The 24,446-nt window shown below is 32.8% G+C and overlaps 2 protein-coding genes and 1 long non-coding RNA gene across 3 annotated transcripts; 1 reads left to right on the forward strand and 2 right to left on the reverse strand.

Annotated features, from left to right (window-relative positions):
• The first annotated feature begins 1,310 nt into the window (after window positions 1-1,310).
• On the forward strand, window positions 1,311-4,160 carry LOC130994455 (putative late blight resistance protein homolog R1B-8). The gene has a single exon (XM_057919498.1). The coding sequence runs from the start codon at window positions 1,311-1,313 to the stop codon at window positions 4,158-4,160; it is 2,850 nt and encodes a 949-aa protein (XP_057775481.1).
• A 13,061-nt stretch (window positions 4,161-17,221) lies between these two features.
• On the reverse strand, window positions 17,222-19,654 carry LOC130994456 (uncharacterized). The gene has a single exon (XM_057919499.1). The coding sequence runs from the start codon at window positions 19,652-19,654 to the stop codon at window positions 17,222-17,224; it is 2,433 nt and encodes an 810-aa protein (XP_057775482.1).
• A 1,692-nt stretch (window positions 19,655-21,346) lies between these two features.
• Window positions 21,347-23,988, reverse strand: LOC130995032 (uncharacterized). Its single transcript, XR_009092016.1, has 3 exons — window positions 23,943-23,988; window positions 22,190-22,269; window positions 21,347-21,570 (listed from the first exon to the last, which is right to left on the reverse strand). It is a non-coding gene; the product is annotated as an uncharacterized LOC130995032 (long non-coding RNA).
• Between the last annotated feature and the right edge of the window lie 458 nt (window positions 23,989-24,446).

The raw sequence follows: 24,446 nt of genomic DNA on the forward strand, positions 1-24,446 counted from the left end.
AAGAATTTACAATTATAAAATTTGATATTATGAAAAGCAAAAAAAGTTAAAAGAATAAAAAAAAATACTAATAAAAAAGAATCAAAAATACATTTTTCAAAAAGATGAGAGAGGAGAGATAATTTTTTTTTTAAAAATAATATTTAAACAAATTTAATTTGTACATTTTAAATCAAATATTTATATAAAATATATCTTGACCTTTAATTTGATATGCATATTAAATATTTTATAATTAATCGAATTTCACAATTTTGGAAAGAAATAAAACAACAAATAAGAAGTTAAAGAAATAAAAAATGAAAAGAAAAATATAGTTTAAACATAAACCTTCAATTTTATTATAACTACAAAATTGCCACTCAATTTTGAAATTTATTTCAAATTGGAAACTGTCTTTTTAATATAGTATAGATATTAACAACACCTATATAATATAACTGGAATATTATTTTATTACTTTATTAAAATTGATAATTTTTTTAAATTAATCTAAGTCGGAATCAAAGAAATTTATTAATTTATGGAGTCTATTAATTTATTTGAATTATATTAGAGTGGTTTTAGTATAGTCTATTAATGTGTACAATATACGCTCTCCTGCTAGTTGATCAAAATATCTTAATTTTTCCATTATAATAATATGCCGGAAAAATCGGAAGTAGACCAATTGCTAGCTTATCAAAATATCTTAATCTTTCCATTATAATATTTCATCGATGCAAGGACTGCTTCGCACCTGCTCGGAAACTTCTATGACAGAACCTCACCATCATAAACTAATTCAATCATCGATAATCATTTTTCATCAATGCTCGCGAAAGTCAACATCGATCACCAGCGATAAGTTTAATTAGCAACAAGTGTAGTAATTAATTAAATTAATGACTGTGGTTATATTGTAAGAGCTAGCGACGTGCTTATTCCGACAACTGTAGCATATTTAAATGAACTTCATTTTTCTGATAAAAAGAATTTCATTATCATGTGTAGATCCAATTAATTTTTTCCAGTTGACTTAATTACCTCTATAATTATAAACAAGCCATGTTAGGTGCATAAAAAAGTTTGAATCTAACAACTGCAGCTTATTTTATTGATTTCAATAATGTTGCACATGGCTTGTTCATCTGTATCTGCTATAAAAAGTTTCAAATCACAATTGTGGAATCATAATAACAGATTAGCTTCTTTCAATTTGCATAAAAGATTTGTTGTCTTTTTTCACCTCTCAAATATCATCTCTCATATATTTTCATTCACACTTCCACAAATATAAAAATTATGTGTCTGCATTCAAAGAATTAATTATGGCAGCTTATGGAGCTCTGGTTTCTCTTATGCATATCATAGATCGGCTTGAAAAACATCCTTCCCCTCCAATTTCTATCCACAAACAGCAAGTTGAATCTCTCACTCAAAATGTTACCTTCTTGCAGGATTTTCTTGATGCTTATATTTCCCCAGTTGTGGATGACCATGAAGCGGATCCATTGGAGCGTCGCATTGCTGATGCAGTTTATGCAGCTGAGGATGTCATCGAATCCCAAATTGTGGATCAAATTCATAACCGATCCACAATTTGTGGGAAGATGTCCAGTTTTATCAACTTGTTTCGAGCTCTGTGTAATTGCGCAACTATCGAGGAGGACTTCTATCACGATCTACAACATGTGATAGAAGAAATGAATTTGATCAAGAAGGAAGCCATGGAGATTGCTGCAGCAGCTCAACTGCAGACAAAGGTCTCCTCAACTCGTGCTGGCTCCTCAACATTCTCTTCAACTGTGCAGGAAATGATCATAATGGTGGGCTTCGATAAGGTGTTACTTGAAGTGCTGGATAAGCTCACCGGAGGTCAACTGAGTCGCCAAATCATCCCAATTATGGGGATGGGCGGCATTGGTAAGACCACTCTTGCCCGACATGTATTTCAGCATGCACTTGTTAAAGAGCATTTTGATATTTGTGTTTGGACAACAATTTCTCAAACTTATAATGTGAGAGAAACACTTAGAGAAGTTCTTTTCCAAGCAAGTGGGGATCCACATTGTGACCAGCTGAGTGAGAACCAACTGGGGCAAAAATCACTTATCAGTGAGGGCGAATTGGGATTAAAACTATACCAGTATTTATGGGGTAGGAGGTATCTCATAATTATGGATGATATGTGGAGTATAGAGGTGTGGGACAAGATCATGTCTTTCTTTCCTGATTACAATAATATGAGTCGAATAATCGTAACAACTAGGCTATCAAACTTGACTTCGCAGTTGGGTGAGTCTTATGGCATTGGTATGAAATTTCTAGATGAGGCTAGTAGTTGGGATTTGTTCTCCAAGACTGTGTTTGGGGGAGAAAGTTTCCCTCATGAGTTGGAGGATATTGGAAGGAATATTGTAGCAAATTGTAAAGGGCTTCCTTTATCAATTGCTACAATTGGAGGCCTTTTGGCGAAATCTGAGCGTACTAGAGAATATTGGGTGCGTATAGAGCAAAATTTAAATTCAATTGTGATTACGAATAATGATGAATTTTGCTTGAAAATATTGCGAATGAGCTATACCTATCTGCCCAACTATTTGAAGCCATGTTTTTTGTATATGGGTGTTTTTGAGGAAGATCGTTCAATTCGTGCCTCAATGCTGAAGAAGCTATGGGTTTCAGAAGGATTTTTGAAACCAATGAGTACTGGCAAATGCTTGGAAACAATTGCGCAAGAGTACTTAATGGAGTTGGTGGATAGAAATCTCATAATAGTGGATAAGTTGGGGTCTGTTGGAAATGTTAAGTACTGTAAAATTCATGATCTGTTGAGGGACTTGTGCTTGAAAGAAGTTGAAAAGGAGAGGTTTTATCATATCATAGAAAAGACTCCTTCAGTCATAGATAAGGAACGTCGTCGGGTTGTTTTTAAAAATGCTAGAAGAAGGGTAACAAGTGAAGTCTCGAGATCTTTGTCACATGCTCGTTCTATAATATGTGATGAGAGGGGGAAAAACTTTGAAAGGCCTCATAATTTTAGATTGTTGAGAACATTCAAAGCATATGATAGAGATACACATAAATATGGAGTTGGTGTTCATTTCCTAGGCGATGTTTTTCAATTGGTGAACTCACGGCACCTTGCTGTTAGACTTCATTGGGAGTCCACATTCCCATCTTCAATCAATTTGCTTTGGAATCTATACACGTTAATAGTTTATCGGTCACTCGATACGTCTTGGGATATGAATAGATGTGGAGATTGTCGTTGGCCTGATCTTGTTCATGCTGAGCTTCCGCATGAACTTGTTGCACCGATTGAGATTTGGAAATTGCATCAACTTAGGCATCTCGAGTTTGTGGAAGATGGATTGACTCTACCAGATCCTCCGAGTGACGTGGTTATCATGGAGAATCTACAAACGCTCATAGGAGCAAATAATTTGTATTTGAATGAGGAGGTGGTTAAAAGAATTCCCAATCTCAAGAAATTGCATCTGTTTTACAAATTGGAATATATGGAGGGTTGTCTCATCAAGTGTTTGAGTGAATTGAAACAAATGGAGAGAGCAAACTGTTTGAGCTATCTTGAGTGTCTAAGTAAATTGGAAAACTTGTACTGCAGCATCGATTATGGATGTGAAGAGTATTTGCAGAGGATTACTTTCCCACACTCCCTCAAGAAGTTGAAGTTATTCCTCTATGGCTCGTTTAATCTGGATTTGGTAGAGATATTGGAAAAGATAGGGTGGCTGCCCCTTCTTCAGATGCTGGTATTACATTGTGGTACCTTCAAAACAGGCAAGTGGGACACTACTGAGGGACAATTCCGGAGCCTCAAGCTACTACAATTGGACTATTGTGAAGGTCTAAAAAATTGGACAATGGCAGAGAGCTCCCACTTTCCACTTCTCCAGGAGCTTCATCTTCGAGGTTTGGATGAATTGGAGGAGATCCCTTCCGAAGTTGGAGAAATAGCAACGCTGAAATCAATTACTTTGGAACGTTGCAGAGAATCAGCGGTAGAGTCAGCGGCAAAGATAGTAGAAGAACAAGAGGATTTATATGGAGACCAACTAGACCTTCATGTTCGAGCTATACTTCGGTACAGAGACGAAACACTGCTGAGCTTGGCAAGTCCCAACTTTGAAGTTACAGCGATGAATAGTTATTAGAATCATCCAGCATCCAAGATTGTTAGTTACAAGTTCAGACTTTTGTTTCGTAAGCTTATAAAACTTTGAGCTTTAATTGTTGCTTCATTAGTGTAAGCTAGCTCCACAAGTCTTTCTATTTAAATAAGTCGTTTAGTTTCTGTTGAATCCTTTGGGAAAGTCATGTGCTTAAACTTTCTTACATTAGATCACATTTTACCCCTTGTTGACCACAAACAATGAGTACACCTTGGCAAACGTAAATGCTTTATATCAAATTAATACTCCCTCCATCCCAGTATTTAAAGCTCATTTCTTTTCGACACAAGAGATTAAAATTAGTAGGTAAATTGTGCGACCCACATGCTAATAGGGGCGTAGCCAGGGGGGCTGAAGCCCCCTCCCAATTTTTTTTTTTTTTAATTTTAAATATAGTATATGTTTATATTATAAAAGAAATTTGTTTTAAAAAAGCTGTTTAGCTTGTTATATTCTTCCATTTATAATTAATTTAAGGATAATTGTGTTATTAAAACTATATAATCTATAAAAATATTATACATTATTATCACTATTATGCTTGTCTTTTAATAGAAAATGCCTAAAATGGATGGAATGCCCAAAAAAAATTTGTTTGCTATTATTACTATGCTCGTCTTTTATTATTATTGATTCTAGCCTGTAATTTATTGAAAATATACTAATTTATGAAAATATTGTTCGTTATTATTGTTATTATGCTTGTCTATTAATAAAAAATGCCTCAAATGTACGAAATGACAAAAAAAAAGTTTGTAATGTATTGAAATTAATTTGTAATATATTAAAACTATATAGTATATGAAAATGTTGTTCTTTATAATTACTATTATGCTCGTCTTTTAATAAAAAATGCTTTAAAAATACATAAAGCCCCAAAAAAATTTGTAATGTATTGAAACTAATTTGTTATATATTTAAATTATATAATCTATGAAAATGTTGTTCTTGATTATTACTATTATGCTTATCTTTTAATAAAATAATGCCTTAAATATACGGAATGTCAAAAAAAAAAAAATTCTGTCCCTCCCAAATTAATTCCTGGCTCCGCCACTGCATGCTAATGTTATTTCTAATGGATCTCAAAACATTAAGACCAACAATTAGCGACGTGCTTATTCCGACAACTGCAGCATATTTACATGAACTTCATTTTTCTGATAAAAAGAATTTCATTATCATGTGTAGATCCAATTAATTTTTTCCAGTTGACTTAACCTCTATAGTTATAAAATAAGCCACGTTAGGTGCGCATATAAAAAAGATTGAATCTAACAACTGCAGCTTATTTTATTGATTTCAATAATGTTCCACATGACTTGTTCATCTGTATCTGCTGTAAAAAGTTTCAAATCACAATTGTGGAATTATAATAACAGATTAGCTTCTTTTAGTCTATCTATACTAATAGAAAAAGAACATAAGGCATCTTAAGGCACAACTTGTGGATTGCCTATTTTACTCCTTATTATATATTTTATTTTAAAATTATTTTAAATATTATATATTTATAAAAATATATTAATTCATTAGATATTACACTAAATCTATGTGATATATATCTATAGCTATTGATAAGACTTGTATATAAATATATCTATCTAATAAATTATCTAATAAAAGTAATGAACTAATAGATTTTTTAAAATAATAAATTATCAAATAAAATAACATTAATTACATGTAGAATGTACATTTTTTCTGCTAGTTTGCATAAAAGATTGGTTGTGTTTTTTCACCTCTCAAATATCATCTCTCATATATTTTCATTCACACTTCCACAAATATAAAAAATATGTGTATGCATTCAAAGAATTAATTATGGCAAAACGTTAACGTTATAAGAACAGCTGAATCTATATGATATATAAACTCTTTTAATTTGACCAAATATAAACAATAACGATACTAGTAATACTCTTTTAACTTAGCCATATCAGATTATTCTTATGCGGAAACGCTTGATAACCACCGGTATAGTTTTGCGGTAGCTCTATGGAGTGAAGTTGATGCGTATCAAGATTGTAGAAAATGCAAGGCCGCCATTGCTTCCTATGAAAATAGGTGCCAAAACGAAACGCCAAAACCTGTGGATATTTAACCCAACCAAGTGGCTCAAGAACTCCACCAGCTTCAGGAGCAAACTGTTGAATCCTACATTTCTCAGCACCCAAGTCGTCGTTGGGCAGCGCCTCTCCACTCGCCCGTCTCTGCCTTCATCTCCCAAAGGACAAAAATCTTGTCATATGAAACATATATGCATATCGAGTGCTTAGAGCATCTTCAATCGCCGGTGCGAAGGGAGGCTCGATCCGGGGCGTTGGAGGCCTGGCCGCGCTGGAGAACCGGCCTGATGCGAGGCCGCGTCGAAGTAGAGACCCGGGGCGAATGGGGGAGATGGCTGGCGCGTCTGGAGGACGCGCCCCATTAAAAAAAAATCAAAATTCTATTTTTTTTTAAATTTAGCCGTTTGAAATTTATATATATATATATAGGGTGTGGTTCTAGAGAGAACTACATTATTTGTGAGAACGGGAGAACTATCAAATCTAATGCATTCACTGTAAAAATTAATGCATTCGCTGTTAAAATTAATGCACTAAAAAAATTTAAAAAAAAAATGCTCTCATTAGGATTCGAACCCATGTTCTATATTCATCCAACAAGATGATGCATCCACCGTAGATCTTGATGATCGAATGGCTGAAACTGGTTCTCTGTTCTTTTTTTATTTATGGTTCTTTCTTGAACCTCTCCCTATATATATATATATATATATATATATATATATATATATATATAGGGGAAAGCTAAAATAAGAACGCTTCTTAAAATATAAATTAGGAACCATTTTCAGCCCTTAGATCATCAAGATCTACGGTTGATTCATCACCTTGTTGGATAAATTCATGGTCCTGAGTTCGAATCCCAAAGGTAGCAAAAAATTATTTTTCGCAATTCATGCCTTTATACAGTTTATTCATGCGTGTTATACATAAAATTCATGCATTTTTGCTGGTTCGTAATTTTTAAAATAAGGGTGGTTTATTGAATAACCGCCCCCTATATATATATATATATATATATATATATATATATATATATATATATATGTGTGTGTGTGTGTGTGTGTGTGTGTGTGTGTGTGTGTGTGTGTGTGTGTGTGTAAGGGAAGACTAAAATAAGAACGCTTCTTAAAATATCATTTTCAGCCCTTAGATCATCAAGATCTACGGTTGATTCATCACCTTGTTGGATAAATTCATGGTCCTGAGTTCGAATCCCAAAGGTAGCAAAAAATTATTTTTTGCAATTCATACCTTTATACAGTTTATTCATGCGTGTTATACATAAAATTCATGCATTTTTGTTGGTTCGTAATTCTTAAAATAAGGGTGGTTTATTGAATAACCGCCCCCTATGTATATATATATATTTTAAAAAACTGGCAAATATGAATATTAGGAAAAAGAATGGGGAGTCCCCCATGAGCATGAGTTCATTCATATTGGTTTCTTTTTTTCATTCATTGACTTCTCCGCTCTTTTCCTAATAATGAAGAGAGACTTGCTCTCCCAATGAAGGAAGACTTGTATTGTAGTAATTAGTCAATTGCCTTGGTTTAAAAGGGCAAGGGACTTTTTGGGCATTAATGAACAGAAGACTGAAGTGAAGAGTCCTACACATCCGACGGATCCGAATGGGAAGAGGTTCAAAGTGATGCAGGAAGCGGCTCGCAAGGATATTGAATGAGCCTTCGGCGTCCTTCAAGCTCGTTGGGCAATCGTCAAAGGCCCATCGCGTCTTTGGAGCAAGGAGGAGATAAGCGACATCATGTTCACGTGCATCATTTTGCACAACATGATCATCGAAGACGAAGGTGAGCACGCAACACAGTGGGAAGAGGAGGCAGCCGACAAAGCTTCGAGTAGCGCCGCATCTCGTGCTCGTGCCGGTGCTCCGCCGGATTTTCGTGCATTTGTTGCACGACAAGCATCCATGCGAGACGCGGAGATGCACGCTTGCCTCACTTTGGACTTGAAGGAGCACATTTGGTCTCGTTTACGGCCTCCACGTCATCAATAAATAGAGTTTTTTCATGTCGATGTCAAATATCAGAAAAAATGCTAAGTTCGTGTATTTGTGGGCTAAAATTAAAAGTCATGTTAAATTTTAAAAAATATAAAAAGTTCATGTATTTACTGGCTAATAACCCTTCATACATATTATGTATATACGTAATTGGTTATTTTTGTCATTTTACATTATAGTTAATTAATAAGTTTTCAATTCATCTTAAATGAAACAATACATTACATAATTACCCTTATGAAGTAATCAAGGAATAGATTGAGATATTTCTATTTTAAATTTTGATTTCCAAAACTTTCCTTAACAATAACATACTTTATTTCCATATATTATGGAGTTCGTATAATATTTATATTAAAATTTTAATTTCCGTATATTTAAGTTATGAATTCTCTTTCACTTCAAAAAAAAGTTGTGAATTATATTTTTAAATCAATTATTTAATATTTTATTAATTTACATACTTTGTATGTGGTATTGGCATTAATAATTTTTATTTTGAACAAGTATCAATATTAATGTTAAAGAACAAATAGGTTATAAATCTACTTATATTTACTATACTACCAAAGGTTTCGAAAAGGACAAAAATAATTTTCTTAACAATCATCTCAAATTAATAGCTTAAGTTAAAGTTATAAGATCTATAACAATTTTTATCGAACATATATGGTGAAAATATTACATTTGACTTATTCCACACACACACATATGGCTGGTAATTGTCCGGTTCGATTTTAACCGAACTGATTTTCCAATTAACTGGAACCGAATAAAGGCTATTTCACTAACCGCTAACCGAACTTATTAGCAGTTTGATTAACCGACAAATGCACTTTCATTGCTACTTAAGGGATTTGAACCTATATATGCCCTTTGGAAAAAAAGGGTAAGTCTTATCCACTCCACCGACTCATCATTTATATTTACATAGATCTTAAAATTATTTTATTGAAACTTGTAATTATTTCCGATGACTTTGTTTTAATTTTAAATTTAAAAATAAAATATAATATTTAATTATTAATTCGGTTAATCGATTTTAACTGATCGATTATTGGTATAACCAAATTCTAGAGAATTCGATAACCGAAAATCGGTGAAAATCGATTATCAGTTAACCGATTAGCCAAAAATTCAATTCGACTACGGTTATAACCGATTAACCGAACCCGTTTTACCACCCACCCACCCCCCCCCCCCCACACACACACACACATATATATATATATATATATACTCCCTCAGTCTCACAAAAACATGAACAAAGAGAAATGACACAAGTCTTAAGAAATGTTAGTTGAGAGTTAAAGTGAGTGGAAAAGGGGTCCCACTTTAAAAAGTGTTGTGAGAGTAATGAATTAATTAAGAAAATATAGTGGTGGGCCATAATTTCCAAAAATAGCAATGTTCATATTTTTGTGAGACGCCCCAAAATGGAAAAACGTTCATGTTTTTGTGAGACTCCGTCCCACGAATCTTGACACGTTTTCCTTTTTGGGCTGTCCCACGAATCTTGACACGTTTCCTAATAATTATTATCTTATCTCTCCTACTTTATCACTTTTATTACTCTCTCTCTCCTACTTTGTCACTTTTATTACCTTCTATCTCCTACTTTATCACTTTTATATTTTATTAAGTACACACTTAAAACACTAATCTACAACTTCTTAATTCCCGTGCCGAATCCAAACGTGTCAAGATTCGTGGGATGAAGGGAGTATAATTTAAGAATAATATGGTAAATCCTTCATACCGGTGCCAGGTGTCATGCGTTGGACGTCCTCGGATGCTGGACATGCGCTTGGATTTATTAGTTAAATAATGAGGCGAATGTATTGTGATGCTATTCTCACAATTATTGTCATTACTTTCTTTTTCTTTTTTTCATTAACATCTTCTAGTCATTGTATTATAGTATAATTTCATGAAATAATTGAACTATATGGTCAACACATAATATTATTCTCACAATTTTAGTAATTCATTTCAATCCTGATCTCTTATTTCAATTTTACAAATATCTTTCAATTTTTTTGTACAATATTGTAGATTTATGAAATAGTCGAATAATGTGATCAACGTGATATTATTCTCACAATTATAATTATTTCTTTTAATTTTCTAATCTTTTATTTAAATTTCACTAATATATTTTATTTTGTACTATATCATAATTTTATGAAATAATCGAACAATGTAGTCAACGTGTGATGTTATTATTGCAAGTATAGCGATTCCTATTGATTTTTTGTTTTATTTTTATTTAAGCTTCATCAAAATATATGTTATTCTTTTTATTATAGTATAATTGTATGAACTAATGAAACAATATCATAGTTACAATGATTCCTTTATTTTACTAGTATCTTCTATTTGTTTGTTATGGTATAATTTTATGAAATAATCGAATAATGTAGTCATTATGTGACATTATTCTAAGAATTATAATGAATCCTTACAATTTTTCTAATTTGTTCAAATTTCAGTTTTACTAATGTCTTATACTCACTACATCTTGCTAAAAGTGACACCTTTTCTATTTTGATCTGTCCTGCTAAATTGTTTCTATTTTGGACAACGTTAACATTATTTAACAATTACAATCATTCCTTAAAAGTTTTAATTAATTTTACTAATATCTTATAACTTTTTTTTGTACTATCTAATAATTTTGTGAAATAATCGACAATGTTGTGTTGTCTATGTGTGGCACTATTATCACAATTATATTAATTTCTTTTGATTTTTTATTTTTTAATTTCATTTTTTTACTAATAAGTTATTATAGTTTTTATTATACAATAATAATATAGTATCATTTCATTTTTTATGAGTGATTTATGATTTTTAGCAACTGATATTAATATTATTAAGTACTTTTATCATCATCGATCAAGGCTATTAGATCTACTTAGATCAAAATCCGTGTAAATTAATTGTAACTAATCATTTTGAACAAATGCCAAATTCTATATATTTAATTCATAAAAAACACTACTTTCACTATTTAATAAGTAAATAATTTTTACCTTACTACACATATAGTAAAAAAATTAAGAAAAAGTTGAATAAAAATTCAAAAAAATATTTAATTGGTTATTTAATTTCCCCATTTTGTACTCATATTGGTTAATCGATGAAAATACAAATATTATGGACGACAAGAATGTATAATGCTGAATGTTTAATGCACCATTTCTATCTTATCTCCAAAAAAAATAAGTACTATATATGCACGATTAGATCTGCTGCAATTTTGATGAATATCATGTTATGGTAGCTATTTTAAAAGAATCAAATAATTGTTTTGCTTTCTAAAATATTTGAGTAGAAAAAGGAAAACACAACAAATAAGCATATCTAATTACACAGCCGCCAAATTAGTCTAGGGTTAAATTAGTCAAGCTCTTAAATATTAATTAATTATCGGACTAAATATAAAAAAATTAACTTTAAATTTTAAGGGTATTATGCATGTATATACATAATATGTAGAGTTGGTCTTGGGTGAGGTTGACCTCATACCATGAGACGGGTCGGGTCTGGGCGCGGGTCAGGTTGGGTCTGGGCATGGGTTGGGCGCCGAAGAGGATAAATATAATAAATTGATATAGAAATGTTGAAAGCAATTCCACTCTCAACCCTTTGGTATTGGGTTCGAAACCCCCAGGCCCCAACTGCATTTCCTGCGTTTTTTTCCCTTTTGTTTTGTTTTGTTTTTTTTTTCCCTTTTGTTTTGTTTTGTTTTTTTTTTTCCTTTTCATTTTTTCTGTTTTTCTTTTTGCATGAGTGTTTTTTGTGTTTCTTATTGCATTTTTTTTCCTGGTATTACATTTATACTGTATTTTTTCCCATTTTTATCATATCAATGGTTATTTTTTATTATAATAATAATTAATTTGATAAAGCATTTTATTTATTGCATTTTATTTTTATAACATATACATTTCTTTGTACAAATGTATACTTATAGTATTTCCTGTCATTCTATATTTTGTAATTACCTGAACACTGAATACTAAACCCTAAACCCTGAATACTAAATCCTAAATAATGAATACTAAACCCTAATCCTTGAATGCTAAACTCTAATGGAAATACTTACTTTTATGTAGTCTAACATATACATTTCTTTGTACAAATGTATACTTATGTTTCTATAAGTATTTTCTGTCATTCTATATTTTGTAATTACCTGAACACTGAATACTAAACCCTAAATAGTGAATACTAAACCATAAACCTTGAATACTAAACCGTAACTAATGAATACTAAACCCTAAGCCTTGAATGCTAAACCCTAACTGAAATATTTACTTTTATTTAGGCTAGTATATACATATCTTTGTACAAATGTATACTTATGTTTCTATAAGTATTTCCTGTCATTCTATATTTTGTAATTAACTAAGCACTGAATACTAAATCCTAAATAGTGAATACTAAACCCTAAACCTTGAATACTAAACCCTAAATAAATACAAAATATACATTTATTGGCACAAATATATACTTATGTTAATATAAATATATTTTCTAAACCTTAAACCCTGAACACTAAACCATAAACTCTGAACATTAAATCTTGAACACTAAATCCTAAACTCTAATAAGAATATTTACTTTTAATAAGCATAAGATATACATTTGCGCTAACAAATGTATACTTATGTTGATATAAATATCTACTTTTATTCAATATAGAGTATTATATTTCCTAAACTCGAAACCGTGAACACTAAATCATAATATGAATATTTATTTTTAATAACCATAAAATATACATTTGTTCTCACAAATATATACTTGTGTTAATATAAGTATTTACCTTTATTCAATTTAAACTATTATACATTTGTTAGCACTTAGCACAAATATATACTTATATTAATATAAGTATTTCATGTCATTCTATATTTTGTAATTACCTGAACACTGAATACTAAGCCCTAAATAGTGAATACTAAATCCTAAAACCTTGAATACTAAACCCTAAATAATGAATACTAAACCCTAATGGAAATATTTACTTTTATGTACTCTAACATATACATTTCTTTGTACAAATGTATACTTATGTTTCTATAAGTATTTCCAGTCATTCTATATTTTGTAATTACCTGAACACTGAATACTAAACCCTAAACCTTGAATACTAAACCCTAAATAATGAATACTAAACCCTAATCCTTGAATGCTAAACCCTAATGGAAATATTTACTTTTATGTAGTCTAACATATACATTTCTTTGTACAAATGTATATTTATGTTTCTATAAGTATTTTCTGTCATTCTATATTTTGTAATTACCTGATTACTGAATACTAAACCCTAAATAGTTAATACTAAACCGTAACTAATGAATACTAAACCCTAAGCCTTGAATGCTAAACCCTAACGGAAATATTTACTTTTATTAGGCTAGTATATATATTTCTTTGTACAAATATATACTTATGTTTCTATAAGTATTTCCTGTCATTCTATATTTGTAATTATCTAAACACTGAATACTAAACCCTAAATAGTGAATACTAAACCCTAAATAAATACAAAATATACATTTATTGGCACAAATATATACTTATGTTAATTTAAATATTTATCTTCGTTTATTATATTTTCTAAACATTAAACCCTGAACACTAAACCATAAACCCTGAACATTAAACCTTGAACACTAAATCCTAAACTCTATATAATAAGAATATTTACTTTTAATACGCATAAGATATACATTTGTGCTAACAAATGTATACTTATGTTAATATAAATATCTACTTTCATTCAATATAAAGTATTATATTTCCTAAACTTGAAACCCTGAACACTAAATCATAATATGAATATTTATTTTTAATAACCATAAAATATACATTTGTTCTCACAAATATATACTTATGTTAATATAAGTATTTACCTTTATTCAATTTAAAGTATTATACATATCAATAATAACTTTTTCTTATGACAATGCTTAATTACTTGACAAAATAATTAAAAGTACAAGTTCTCGCGAATAAAAATAATATTATTTTTCAAGAAAATAATTATTTCACCAAATAAAAAAATGCTAAAAAGAAAAAAAAACTTGAAATATAATATATTTAAAAAAATACAAAAAAAAACCAGGAAACATAAAACATGAAAAAAACGTAAAAACAAAAAGAAGAAAAAAGGAAATAAAACCAGCAAAATAAAACCTAAAAAACGTAAAAAAAAGAAAGGGAAAAAAATTGGGTGTAAAGGGTTTCGAACCCTGCACCTCATGGAATAAAGGAAAAAATAAGCGCCTCTTCCATTGCACCAGTTCACTTCTATATTGATTTGTTAAAAACTGTGTTATATATTAATGCACGCGGGTCGGGTCAAAAACGGGTCAAACCCGCCTCATACGATGAGGTTGACCTCATGCAAGATTTTGCGTAATATGTATAATAGATTAATTGATAAATATTTACCAATAGGGATGTCAATCCAGTCCGAAACTCGTGGACTGACCCAACTAACCCATCAATCCTAAAGGATTATCATGAAAAATAAAATAAAATATAGAAAGAATCAAGAAAAGTATATCATGTGACAAATTTACTCAAATTGAATCATATTTGATTTCTCGAATATTCATGGTTTCGAACAATGATAATTTGAAGTATTAAAATTAAATCAAGTAAGATAGAGAATGTAAAGAGTAATTTCTTATGGCATATTATAAGTTAGTATGCTAATCTTAAACTGTAACAAATAATTCGATCAAACATGAAGCATGAAGAAAATCAAAGAAATAGCTTGAAGATGGGGAAAAATTGTCTTTCAATAAATTCGTCGAACACGTAAGGGTTAGAACGAAGAAACTAATTTTTTTTAGAACTATGAATGATAGAACACGTAAGGGCAATATCGTTGTAGCTATATCGTGGAAGAATTCCAAATCTATATTAATCTTTTATGTTCAATTTAATTCATTATTGACTTAGCCCACATTTGGTTGGGTGTTTTTAGAGGTTGGAAAGTGAATCAACTAATTGAATCCATTACTTGTTGTTTGGTTTGGGTAATGAGATAATCATTACCCTTACTTGAGGGTAGCCCAATCATCCAATTTGTTACCCCTCAAAATAGATGGGAAACAAAAGAAAGGGAATCACTTGCTAATGATTCATTTTCATTGTTAAACCAAACACTCAATAAAAGTAATGGTTATTGTTACCCAAATGGGATCCTCTGTCCCAAAATATAGTGTGTACCACCTGTACCACTCTTCATTTCTTAATATTTTTAAATTATTTTTAATTCAATTTTAATTTATTATGCTTTTATATAATATATAGACAATTAACAAGGGTTCACTCGTCCATTTAGGGTTTATAATTATTTTATTTTTTTATTTGAATTAATAATAGATTATTTGGGTTCATTAATTCAAAGTTAGGGTATATAATTTTTCAATGATAAATACTAATTAGAGTTTATAATATAATAATAATTTTTATTTTTATAAAAAATAATTTATAAAACAAAGAAATGAAGAGTGGTACATGTGGATGTGGTACACACAATATTCTGGGACAAAGGATCTCATCTCATTGTTACCATTCCACTCCTTTATTTGATTTCATCCTTTCCATTTCTCAACTTGAACCAAAAGAGCACTTAAATACAACTTCTTAAGTGATTAGGGTGGAAAGAATTTCAAATATATCTGAATCAAATAGGTTTATATATCGTGTGTAACACCTAATATGAGATTATTATAAATTTCTACTCCCTTTGATCCCATTAAACATTTGGGTGACAAATAAAATGTATATCAAAATAGATTTATATTTTATAAATATATAACAGGGATAAAATAGGCAATCCACAAGTTATGCCTTAGATTGCCTTAGGCTATTTTTCTATTAGTATAGATAGATATATTACTTAATTACATTAAAAATATTCTTAAACAGAATATACGTTGATTTGCAATCCAATAGCAATGTGACTATGAGGTCACAATCTGTCCATTCAAAGTGATCATAAATATTCCATCTTATATCATCCTTCAATACTACTACTCTTTGAAAGAGTCTTTCACTAACAAAAGGTAACATGGCAAGTCAAAATATTCGGGCAATGTATCTTGAGAAATTAAGCATCATATATCTGCAAATAATCTAAAACATTGATACGATCATAAGCAATATTGAATCTGTATGATATATCAACTCTTTGAACTTGACCAAATAGAAACAATAACGTTACTAATACTCTTTTAACTTAGCCATATCAGACTATTCTTATGCGGAAAAGCTTCATAATAACCACTAGTATAGGATTGCGGTAGCTCTATGGAGTGGAGTTGATGCGTATCAAGATTGTACAAAATGCAAGGCCGCCATTGCTTCCCAGAAAAATGGGCACTAAAACGAAAGGCCAAAACCTGTGGATATTTAACCCAACCAAGTGGCTCAAGATCTCCATCAGCAAACTGTCGAATCCTGCGTTTCTGAGCTCCCAAGTTGACGTTAGGCAGCGCCATCCTCCACTCGCCCGTCCCTGCCTTCATCTCCCAAACCTCGCACGACAGATCACCACACGCAACCAGGAGCGACAGACACCTCCCAGTTGACAGATAATAATAGTTGCTTTCATTGTACTCATAAGGGCCTTCATCGTCGCGCAGCACTTCCCCCATCCCCAATGCAAGAAACCTTCAGTAGTCAAGGGAGCCTTGTTGAAGAAAAATAGCCTGAGATGGTCGGGGAGATGGTGAACCTCGACGTGCCTCCAGGATTCATCGACTCCAACAGTGAGCACGTCACAGTGGCGGATCCAGGATTTTAAAATTGGGGGTGCAAATTTTTTTTTCATAAGCATAAAAGTAAAAGATATTTAATGTTAAAAACATTACATTCCAAAATATTGTTAAAAATACAAAAGAAAATTACATAACTATCTAATTTATCTTTCGACGAGTCTTCATTTCTTCAAAGCGTTTCACAACCTCGTCATCGGAAACTTGTAGAAACATATCTTTCTCAATAAAAGTAACCAAACAATCATTTAGAACTTGATCACCCATGCTATTTCGTAGCCTATTCTTGACATACGTCATTCCAGAAAATGCTCTCTCTACACTTGCAGTAGCAACAGGAATAATCAACACCAACTTGATGAGCAAAAATATTAGAGGATAAGTCACATGTCTCTTAGTTTCAACAAGCTTCATCAAAAGAGAACCAACATCTTGTAAATTTTGAAACCCACCATCTCTTTTCATGTCCTCCATAAATATATCAAGTTGGCATTCAAGAGCCATCAAATCAATGCTTGAAAATTCAGAGGGATAAAAAGTTGCAAGTTTGAGTACCTTTTCCTTGTCAAAAGAAGAGAAGCCATCTTTAGGATCTAAGCAAGCCATGCATATAAGCAACTCCATATTGACCTCATCAAATCGATTGTCAAGTTCTTGAAGTAGTAAATCAATTACTTCTAGAAACACGTCAACTCGGAAATGATGAAGATATGAAACTTGTTGAGCAAAACGCTTTGATCTTCCTTGAGGGATATATCGAGACTCCATATCTGGAACACCAATGTCATTATCATTGCAAAATGAGGTAACTTTATCTAAAAGAGCCTCCCATCCATTCTCCCTCATTTTCTGTAATACAACTTTTGTCAAAGTGACAAGTCTCATAGCACCAACAATATCTTGATCCTTTCTTTGCAGAGCAAGACACAAATCATTAGTGTACCCAAGTATAGTAGACATTAGTTGTGCCATGAAAATAAAATCAAATGATTCTAGTGGGTACAAAATGCCTTGAGCTTTCACCTTATCATCCGAATTAGAGCCATTCTCCCCAATCATCACAAGAACTTTAACAATTGTAGAAAACAAGTTCATGACATTCACAAGAGTTTTGTAATGAGAGCCCCAACGAGTTTCTCCCGGCCTCTTCAAACCAAGTTCTTGATTTAACCCGGATCCCGTATCAAGTTCACCAACTTCCAAAGCTTGAGCAATTTTTTGTGCTTGAAATTCTCGAAGCATTTCTCTTCTTTTACAAGAAACTCCAATCACATTCAACAACGTTGCAAGCGTATCAAAGAGCCAAACACAATCATTGTTCTTTTTAGCAATGGCTACAAGAGTTAGTTGAAGTTGGTGAGCAAAACAATGAACATAGTAGGCACTTGGGGTGTCTTGCATAATTAAGGTCTTGAGACCATTTATCTCACCCTTCATGTTACTAGCCCCATCATACCCTTGCCCTCGAATCTTAGATGGACTCAATGAATGTTCAACAAGTAAAGACATAATTGCACTTCTAAGAGACAAAGCTGTGGTATCACCAACATGAACAAGTCCAATAAATCGCTCCACTATCTTTCCTGTTTTTCCTTCAATATATCGCAAACAAAGAGCTAGTTGTTCCTTTTGGGACACATCACTCGACTCATCGGCCAATATAGCAAAGTAATCATCACCAAGCTCCTCCAATATTCTCATAGTTGTTTCTTTAGCACAACAATTCATAATATCTTTTTGAATCATTGGAGCTATCAATTGGCAATTCCCTAGAGCATTTTCTAAAGTGACATTTGAAATAGATTCATTATGTGCCTTCAACCATTTCAAAAGTTCAATAAAATTTCCTCTATTAAGGGATTCTTCACTTTCTCTATGTCCTCGAAATGCCAAGCCTTGTCGCAATAGATAACGCACACAAGAAATTGAAGCTTTCAAGCGAATTTCATACTCTCTTTGAATCAAGTCATTGGCATTATCAAAAGAAACAAGAATTGATTTCTTTTTGCCATCTCTTAAATTCACATATTTCTCATAAGCAAGATTGTGAATACTTTTAACTCCACCAACATGTTTCGTGAACCTATCCGGTTTATTCCAAGACTTAAACCCTCCATTGACAAATGCATCTCCCCCCACATTATTTTCCACTTCATTCTTGAACAAGTAGCAAACAAAACAAAATGCGGCATCTTTCTCAATACTATATTCAAGCCAATCCCATTTTTTAAACCAAGAAGGAATAAATCGGCGTGATGAAGCTCCAAAGTCTTTTTGAGGAAAATCATGACTTTTTGGTTGGCAAGGCTTTTTAAGAATATAGGCTCTTCTAATTGAATCGCGCATATTTGGAGGATAATCCATTATGCTAATTCTTTTTCCCGGATCATGAGGAAGAAGCTCAACATCATAAATCAATTCTTTCTCCTCCAATGGCACACTATTAGAATTTAAACCACCCAAATCCATAGCCTTTTCTTGAGGTAAATCATTTGTAGGAGCGACATTAGCACTAGGATTCTCACTATTTCTTTTCTTGAACATAAAACGTTGGAGATTGGATTGTTTTACCATTCCTTTTGATTTTTTTGGTTTAGATGCATCACTCTTCATTTCCTATATATTCAATATAGAAATATAAATTATAAATAAACTAAATAGATTCATAGACACATTTAACAATAAAAAATAAAGTAAAAACATTCTAACAAATAAATATTCAAACAAAGTTTATCATTAAACTAAAATATTTGAAAAGTAAAATATTAATTTAGGGTTTAAAAATTAATACCTTCAATTGTGCTTTTCAAAACCAAAAACTGAAAATGTTGCTGCTGTCGACTTGGGCGCCAATTCAATTAATTCACCAAGCATGAACAGATGATTCGAATTTTGCTGCTGTCGCACGCCGCACAGCACACTGAAAAGGTTTGTCTTCTTTTTTTTAATGTTGCTATCCCTAATCCCAAGTCATTTTGCCCAATTTTTATTTAATTAAGAATAGCTTATTTGTCTCTTGTGGGCTAAAGTCATCGGCTCCAACTCCAACAATTGTTCCTTTATGGGCTTGTGGGCCAACAAGCAATAAATATTTAATATGAATTGGATCATTCTAGTTTTAGTTTAAAATGGGGGTGCAAACTTTAGATGTACAAAAAAATTCTATAATACATATTAATACTAGTAAAAATTTTTTTTTTTTGGGGGATGCAACTGCACCCCCATGTTCCATGGTGGATCCGCCCCTGGCACGTCAAGACCAGAGTCAGTTTGTTGGCGTGGTAGCGAGTGGGAAACAGGGTACGGTGCAATCACTTTATACACCAATGAAGCTGCAGAGTATGCAAAACCATACACGAGCAGGCCATAGAATACGCCTCTAGGTAATGCTGGGAGAAGGAAGGAATGACTGCTTTGTTGCAGGATTCACAAGACGAAGGAAGCGTTTGTCGTCCAACTCCAGAACCAAACCGTTGCAGGTAGTAGGAACTCCCAATTTGGAGATGTGATTTATCTCAGATGTGTGGATTCCACCGTCTGCGTCTGCTGTTACATAAAGTGGCAGAGTATTATGATTTAGGGTAGAACCGTGCATCTGCGCGTTGATGAAGGCATGAGAATGGATAACGTTATACCACCGCCGGCACACGAGCCTCGCTTTCTCGTAGAGATGATGGGCCAGCAGACGGAGGAGAATTTCAAACAATAGATATTGTTTATATCATCTATGTTTACACCTCCGGAAATAATAAGGCCGACTTCTAATGTCTATATCATCTGCCTATTGAACACAGATATTGTCATAAACATGTCTTACCTACAATTTTTTGTTTTGGAACAACATCATCACTCTACTAACCAATTTCACTAATTTGTATAAATGCAATTTAGCTGCCCCCAAAACTTAAATGCAGAGAATAAGACAGCCATATGCATATCACTGATATCAATGTCTTTTTATACTAATCTCTAACCAAAATTTCAAAGACAAAATCTTTCTTGTGAATCATATATGCATACGGAATTTCAGCTCTAACCTAATTTTGAAACACTGTTAACCCAAATACATGTGTTTTATCCAACCAAAACATAAATAGATATCTGAAATGCAGAGAATCAGACAACCATCTTCTTATCAAACGTATGCTTTGTCACACCCCAATTCTTGAATGAATAAATATAATCGAGGTACAACTAATTCATAGAAATAAACAAGGGAAAAACCTTGTCATAACCGAAATAGGATTTGAAATTCGGGCTATGCCCCTTTGGATCACAAGTTTTGTTTCATGCTTCTGACAACCGACATTCATTAGCATAAATTCAGTAGTGAAGAGTCTAAGCTCGGTCAAGTATATTGTTCGAAATTTTACATGAAGATCTTAAGTTGGAATAACAAAAGACGGATATGAGTGATTGCTACAGCGGAAATCTAAAATATGAATTTAACCCTAGCCTCAGCTCCGTCCCGTCAGCACCGGCCAGCCAACCTGAAAACATTTGAAAGTATTTTTGGGCTAAGTACTAATGTACTCAGTGGGAATGCATTTTCATAAACATTTCATATTTTCGTAAAGACAGTTTATCCAATCATACTTGACATAACTTAGAAGGTTTTAAAGTGAAATAACTTCTAAGCATGTTAAAACATTTCTTTCATTTGTGCGCACATGTCACACTCCCTTTCTGTTACTCGCTGTGATCCCGGACCTTTTAGCCACCGACGAATCCATTTCTCCCATTGCACTTGCCCTGAGGACGTAACTCAGACAAGTTGAATTGACCTCGGGACGCTACCCAGGCAGGCCCTTACATTACATGCTTCGGAACACATCCAGCAAGCACCCTTATAACGCCTCTTAGTTAGTGCCCGAATGGAGATCAACCCACCGAGTCAGCTAACGGTGTACACAATTCTCAAATAACGTGTTAGGCTATAAGAGAACCTCAATTGATTCGTTGTGGCGAGCCTTAAACAGAGCAGAGTGCACATAAACATTTTATTGGATAAACAGTTTGCATTTCATTGAATAAATAATTTGCATTTCATTGAAACATTTAGAGCTTAATAACTCAATCATACTTTATACATTTGGAAAGTAAGCCCACCTGGATAGGCAAAGCCTGAAGATCATAATCACATAAACTCATCTTGGGAAAGCAGTGCTAATCCCCTTGGTCCACAAAGCCTACAAGAAATTTTATCCTTAATAGGTCTCATGAAACTAATCTTAATGACTTGGTGGATAAACTAAACATACTAGATTCATCACGCCGGGTTTCCAAAATTTAGTAAATAAATAATTGAAAACTAAATTCTTGAGTCAAGGACACCAACAATATCCTTACTCGAGCTTCTTTGATAATTGGATTTATGAAACCAATTAAAATCATAATTCTTTTTATTGCATAATGCAAATGCAATTTCATGTCATGCTTGAAAGTTGAAACATATGATAAGTAATTTACTTAACATATGCACATAATAATGATACTCCCTCCGTCCCCAAAATAAGTTCCTCTTTGGGGACGGCACGGGTTTTAAGGAAAATGGTAAAGTGTATTGATAGTGGAAAAAAATATGTTATAATTAGTATTGGGAGTGGTGAAAAGGTGAAAATGTGTTATAATTAGTATTGGGAGTGGTGAAAAAGTGAAAAGTAAGAATAAATAAAGTATTATTAGTGGTGGGGTAGTTGTCCAAAAATAGAAAGAAAGAAAGAGGAACTTATTTGGGGGACGTCCCAAAATGGAAAAAGAGGAACTTATTTCAGGGACGGAGGGAGTATAATATTATTATGCCATTTATCTTTTAAAAATAATTAATCAAACTAATAGTAGTTAAATTAAATAAAAAAATGAACTGCCCAAAATAATTAAATTCAAGGCCCAAGTTCTTAAAAATTCACAGCCTAAGTTATCTAAAAGATGAGGCCCAACATTTAAATACTCAACCCATGACTCAAATAAATAATTGCAGCACAATTGTAAAAATTCTGAGCACAATATTTTTAAAATAAAATCGGCCCAACAGAAGTTAAAATCAGCCCATGAGCCAAGCCCAAAACCTTTCTTCTTCCCCCAATTCGCTCCCTCTAGCTCCCCAACTCGCGCCGTCACTCTAACTCCCGGCGAAATGGCAGCGACGAGCCACCACTCCGTCTCACAGCTCTCACTGCTCCCTCACCGGCGACGTCCGCACCGCCTCCTCCTTGGCAACGGCGGCCTCCGTGGCCTCCGTCGCCTCCCTCGATTTCTGGCCATGGCGGAGCCGCCGCTGGCAGCAGCAACCACCGCCTCCCCCCTTCTCTCATCCTTCGCCCTTGGCCGGACAGCAGCAGCGAAGCCGCCACCGTGCCCTGACCTCCGTCCATCTCTCGACTCCATCTCCTTTCTGCTCAAGCTCGGCCGGACAGAAGCGTCTCCACGCCGCCGTCTCTGCCAGCCCTCTTCCCCGACTCGACTCAGCAGCGACAACACCCAACAGACCCGACTCAGACGCACCGGCATCAACCGGCTCAACACGGCAAGCAAAAATCAAAGCTTTAAACCAAGTTTCCCTTTTTCTACTTATGTTTTCGTGAATGCAATGTTCTTGAAATATTTTAATGTCTTGTTTAAAAACATAAACTTTATGATTTGCGATCTAAATATACAAATATGTGTTTCTGTAATAGCCGATTCGGTGCATTATGCATACATATATAAAGATCATTTCTTTCAGTTTCTTGCCTCTTGATATGCACAATGTATATAAAACATGTTTATCCATGAATGAGTTGCCTACTGGGAAGAGTATATATACATGTGATACTTTAAATCTTACAGTAACAGCAAATCGGATGAGGGTTCAAGATTAAACCTTAAGAACTTTGGTCGAGGTGCGTTGATGTTACTGTCTAAACTGGGAGATTGTTTGGGTAACTTGTTGAAGAATGGAGTGTCTTTTAAAGAAGAAGAACGAACAGTAAAGTATACGTGGACTCAGCCTATCCATTTAAATTTAATCTTCATCTTTAATTAACACAAATTGTAAAAATATCTGAACTTGATTTATTTAGTGGGCTCTTCGAAATGGGGTTGAATGTGTGGGCTAGATCTACATGTGAATGAGCTTCTCTCTTGCTACTCATTTAAAAACTTAAGGTTCAAATATAAAATCGAAGTTCAACACACATAATAATTAAAGTTCAACATAAACTTTAATTTAAACTTTGTAAAAATTCATACTAATATATGTAGAATATTTCACACATATACTCATATTTAAATTAATATGCAATGCACAAAAATTTTAAATAGCTAAAATATTTACAAAAGCTTTTGTAAATCATTTTGTTGGGATTAAATAAATTTATTTTCTTTA

Source organism: Salvia miltiorrhiza, chromosome 7 (assembly GCF_028751815.1).
Source record: "Salvia miltiorrhiza cultivar Shanhuang (shh) chromosome 7, IMPLAD_Smil_shh, whole genome shotgun sequence".
Lineage (NCBI taxonomy): Eukaryota > Viridiplantae > Streptophyta > Magnoliopsida > Lamiales > Lamiaceae > Salvia > Salvia miltiorrhiza.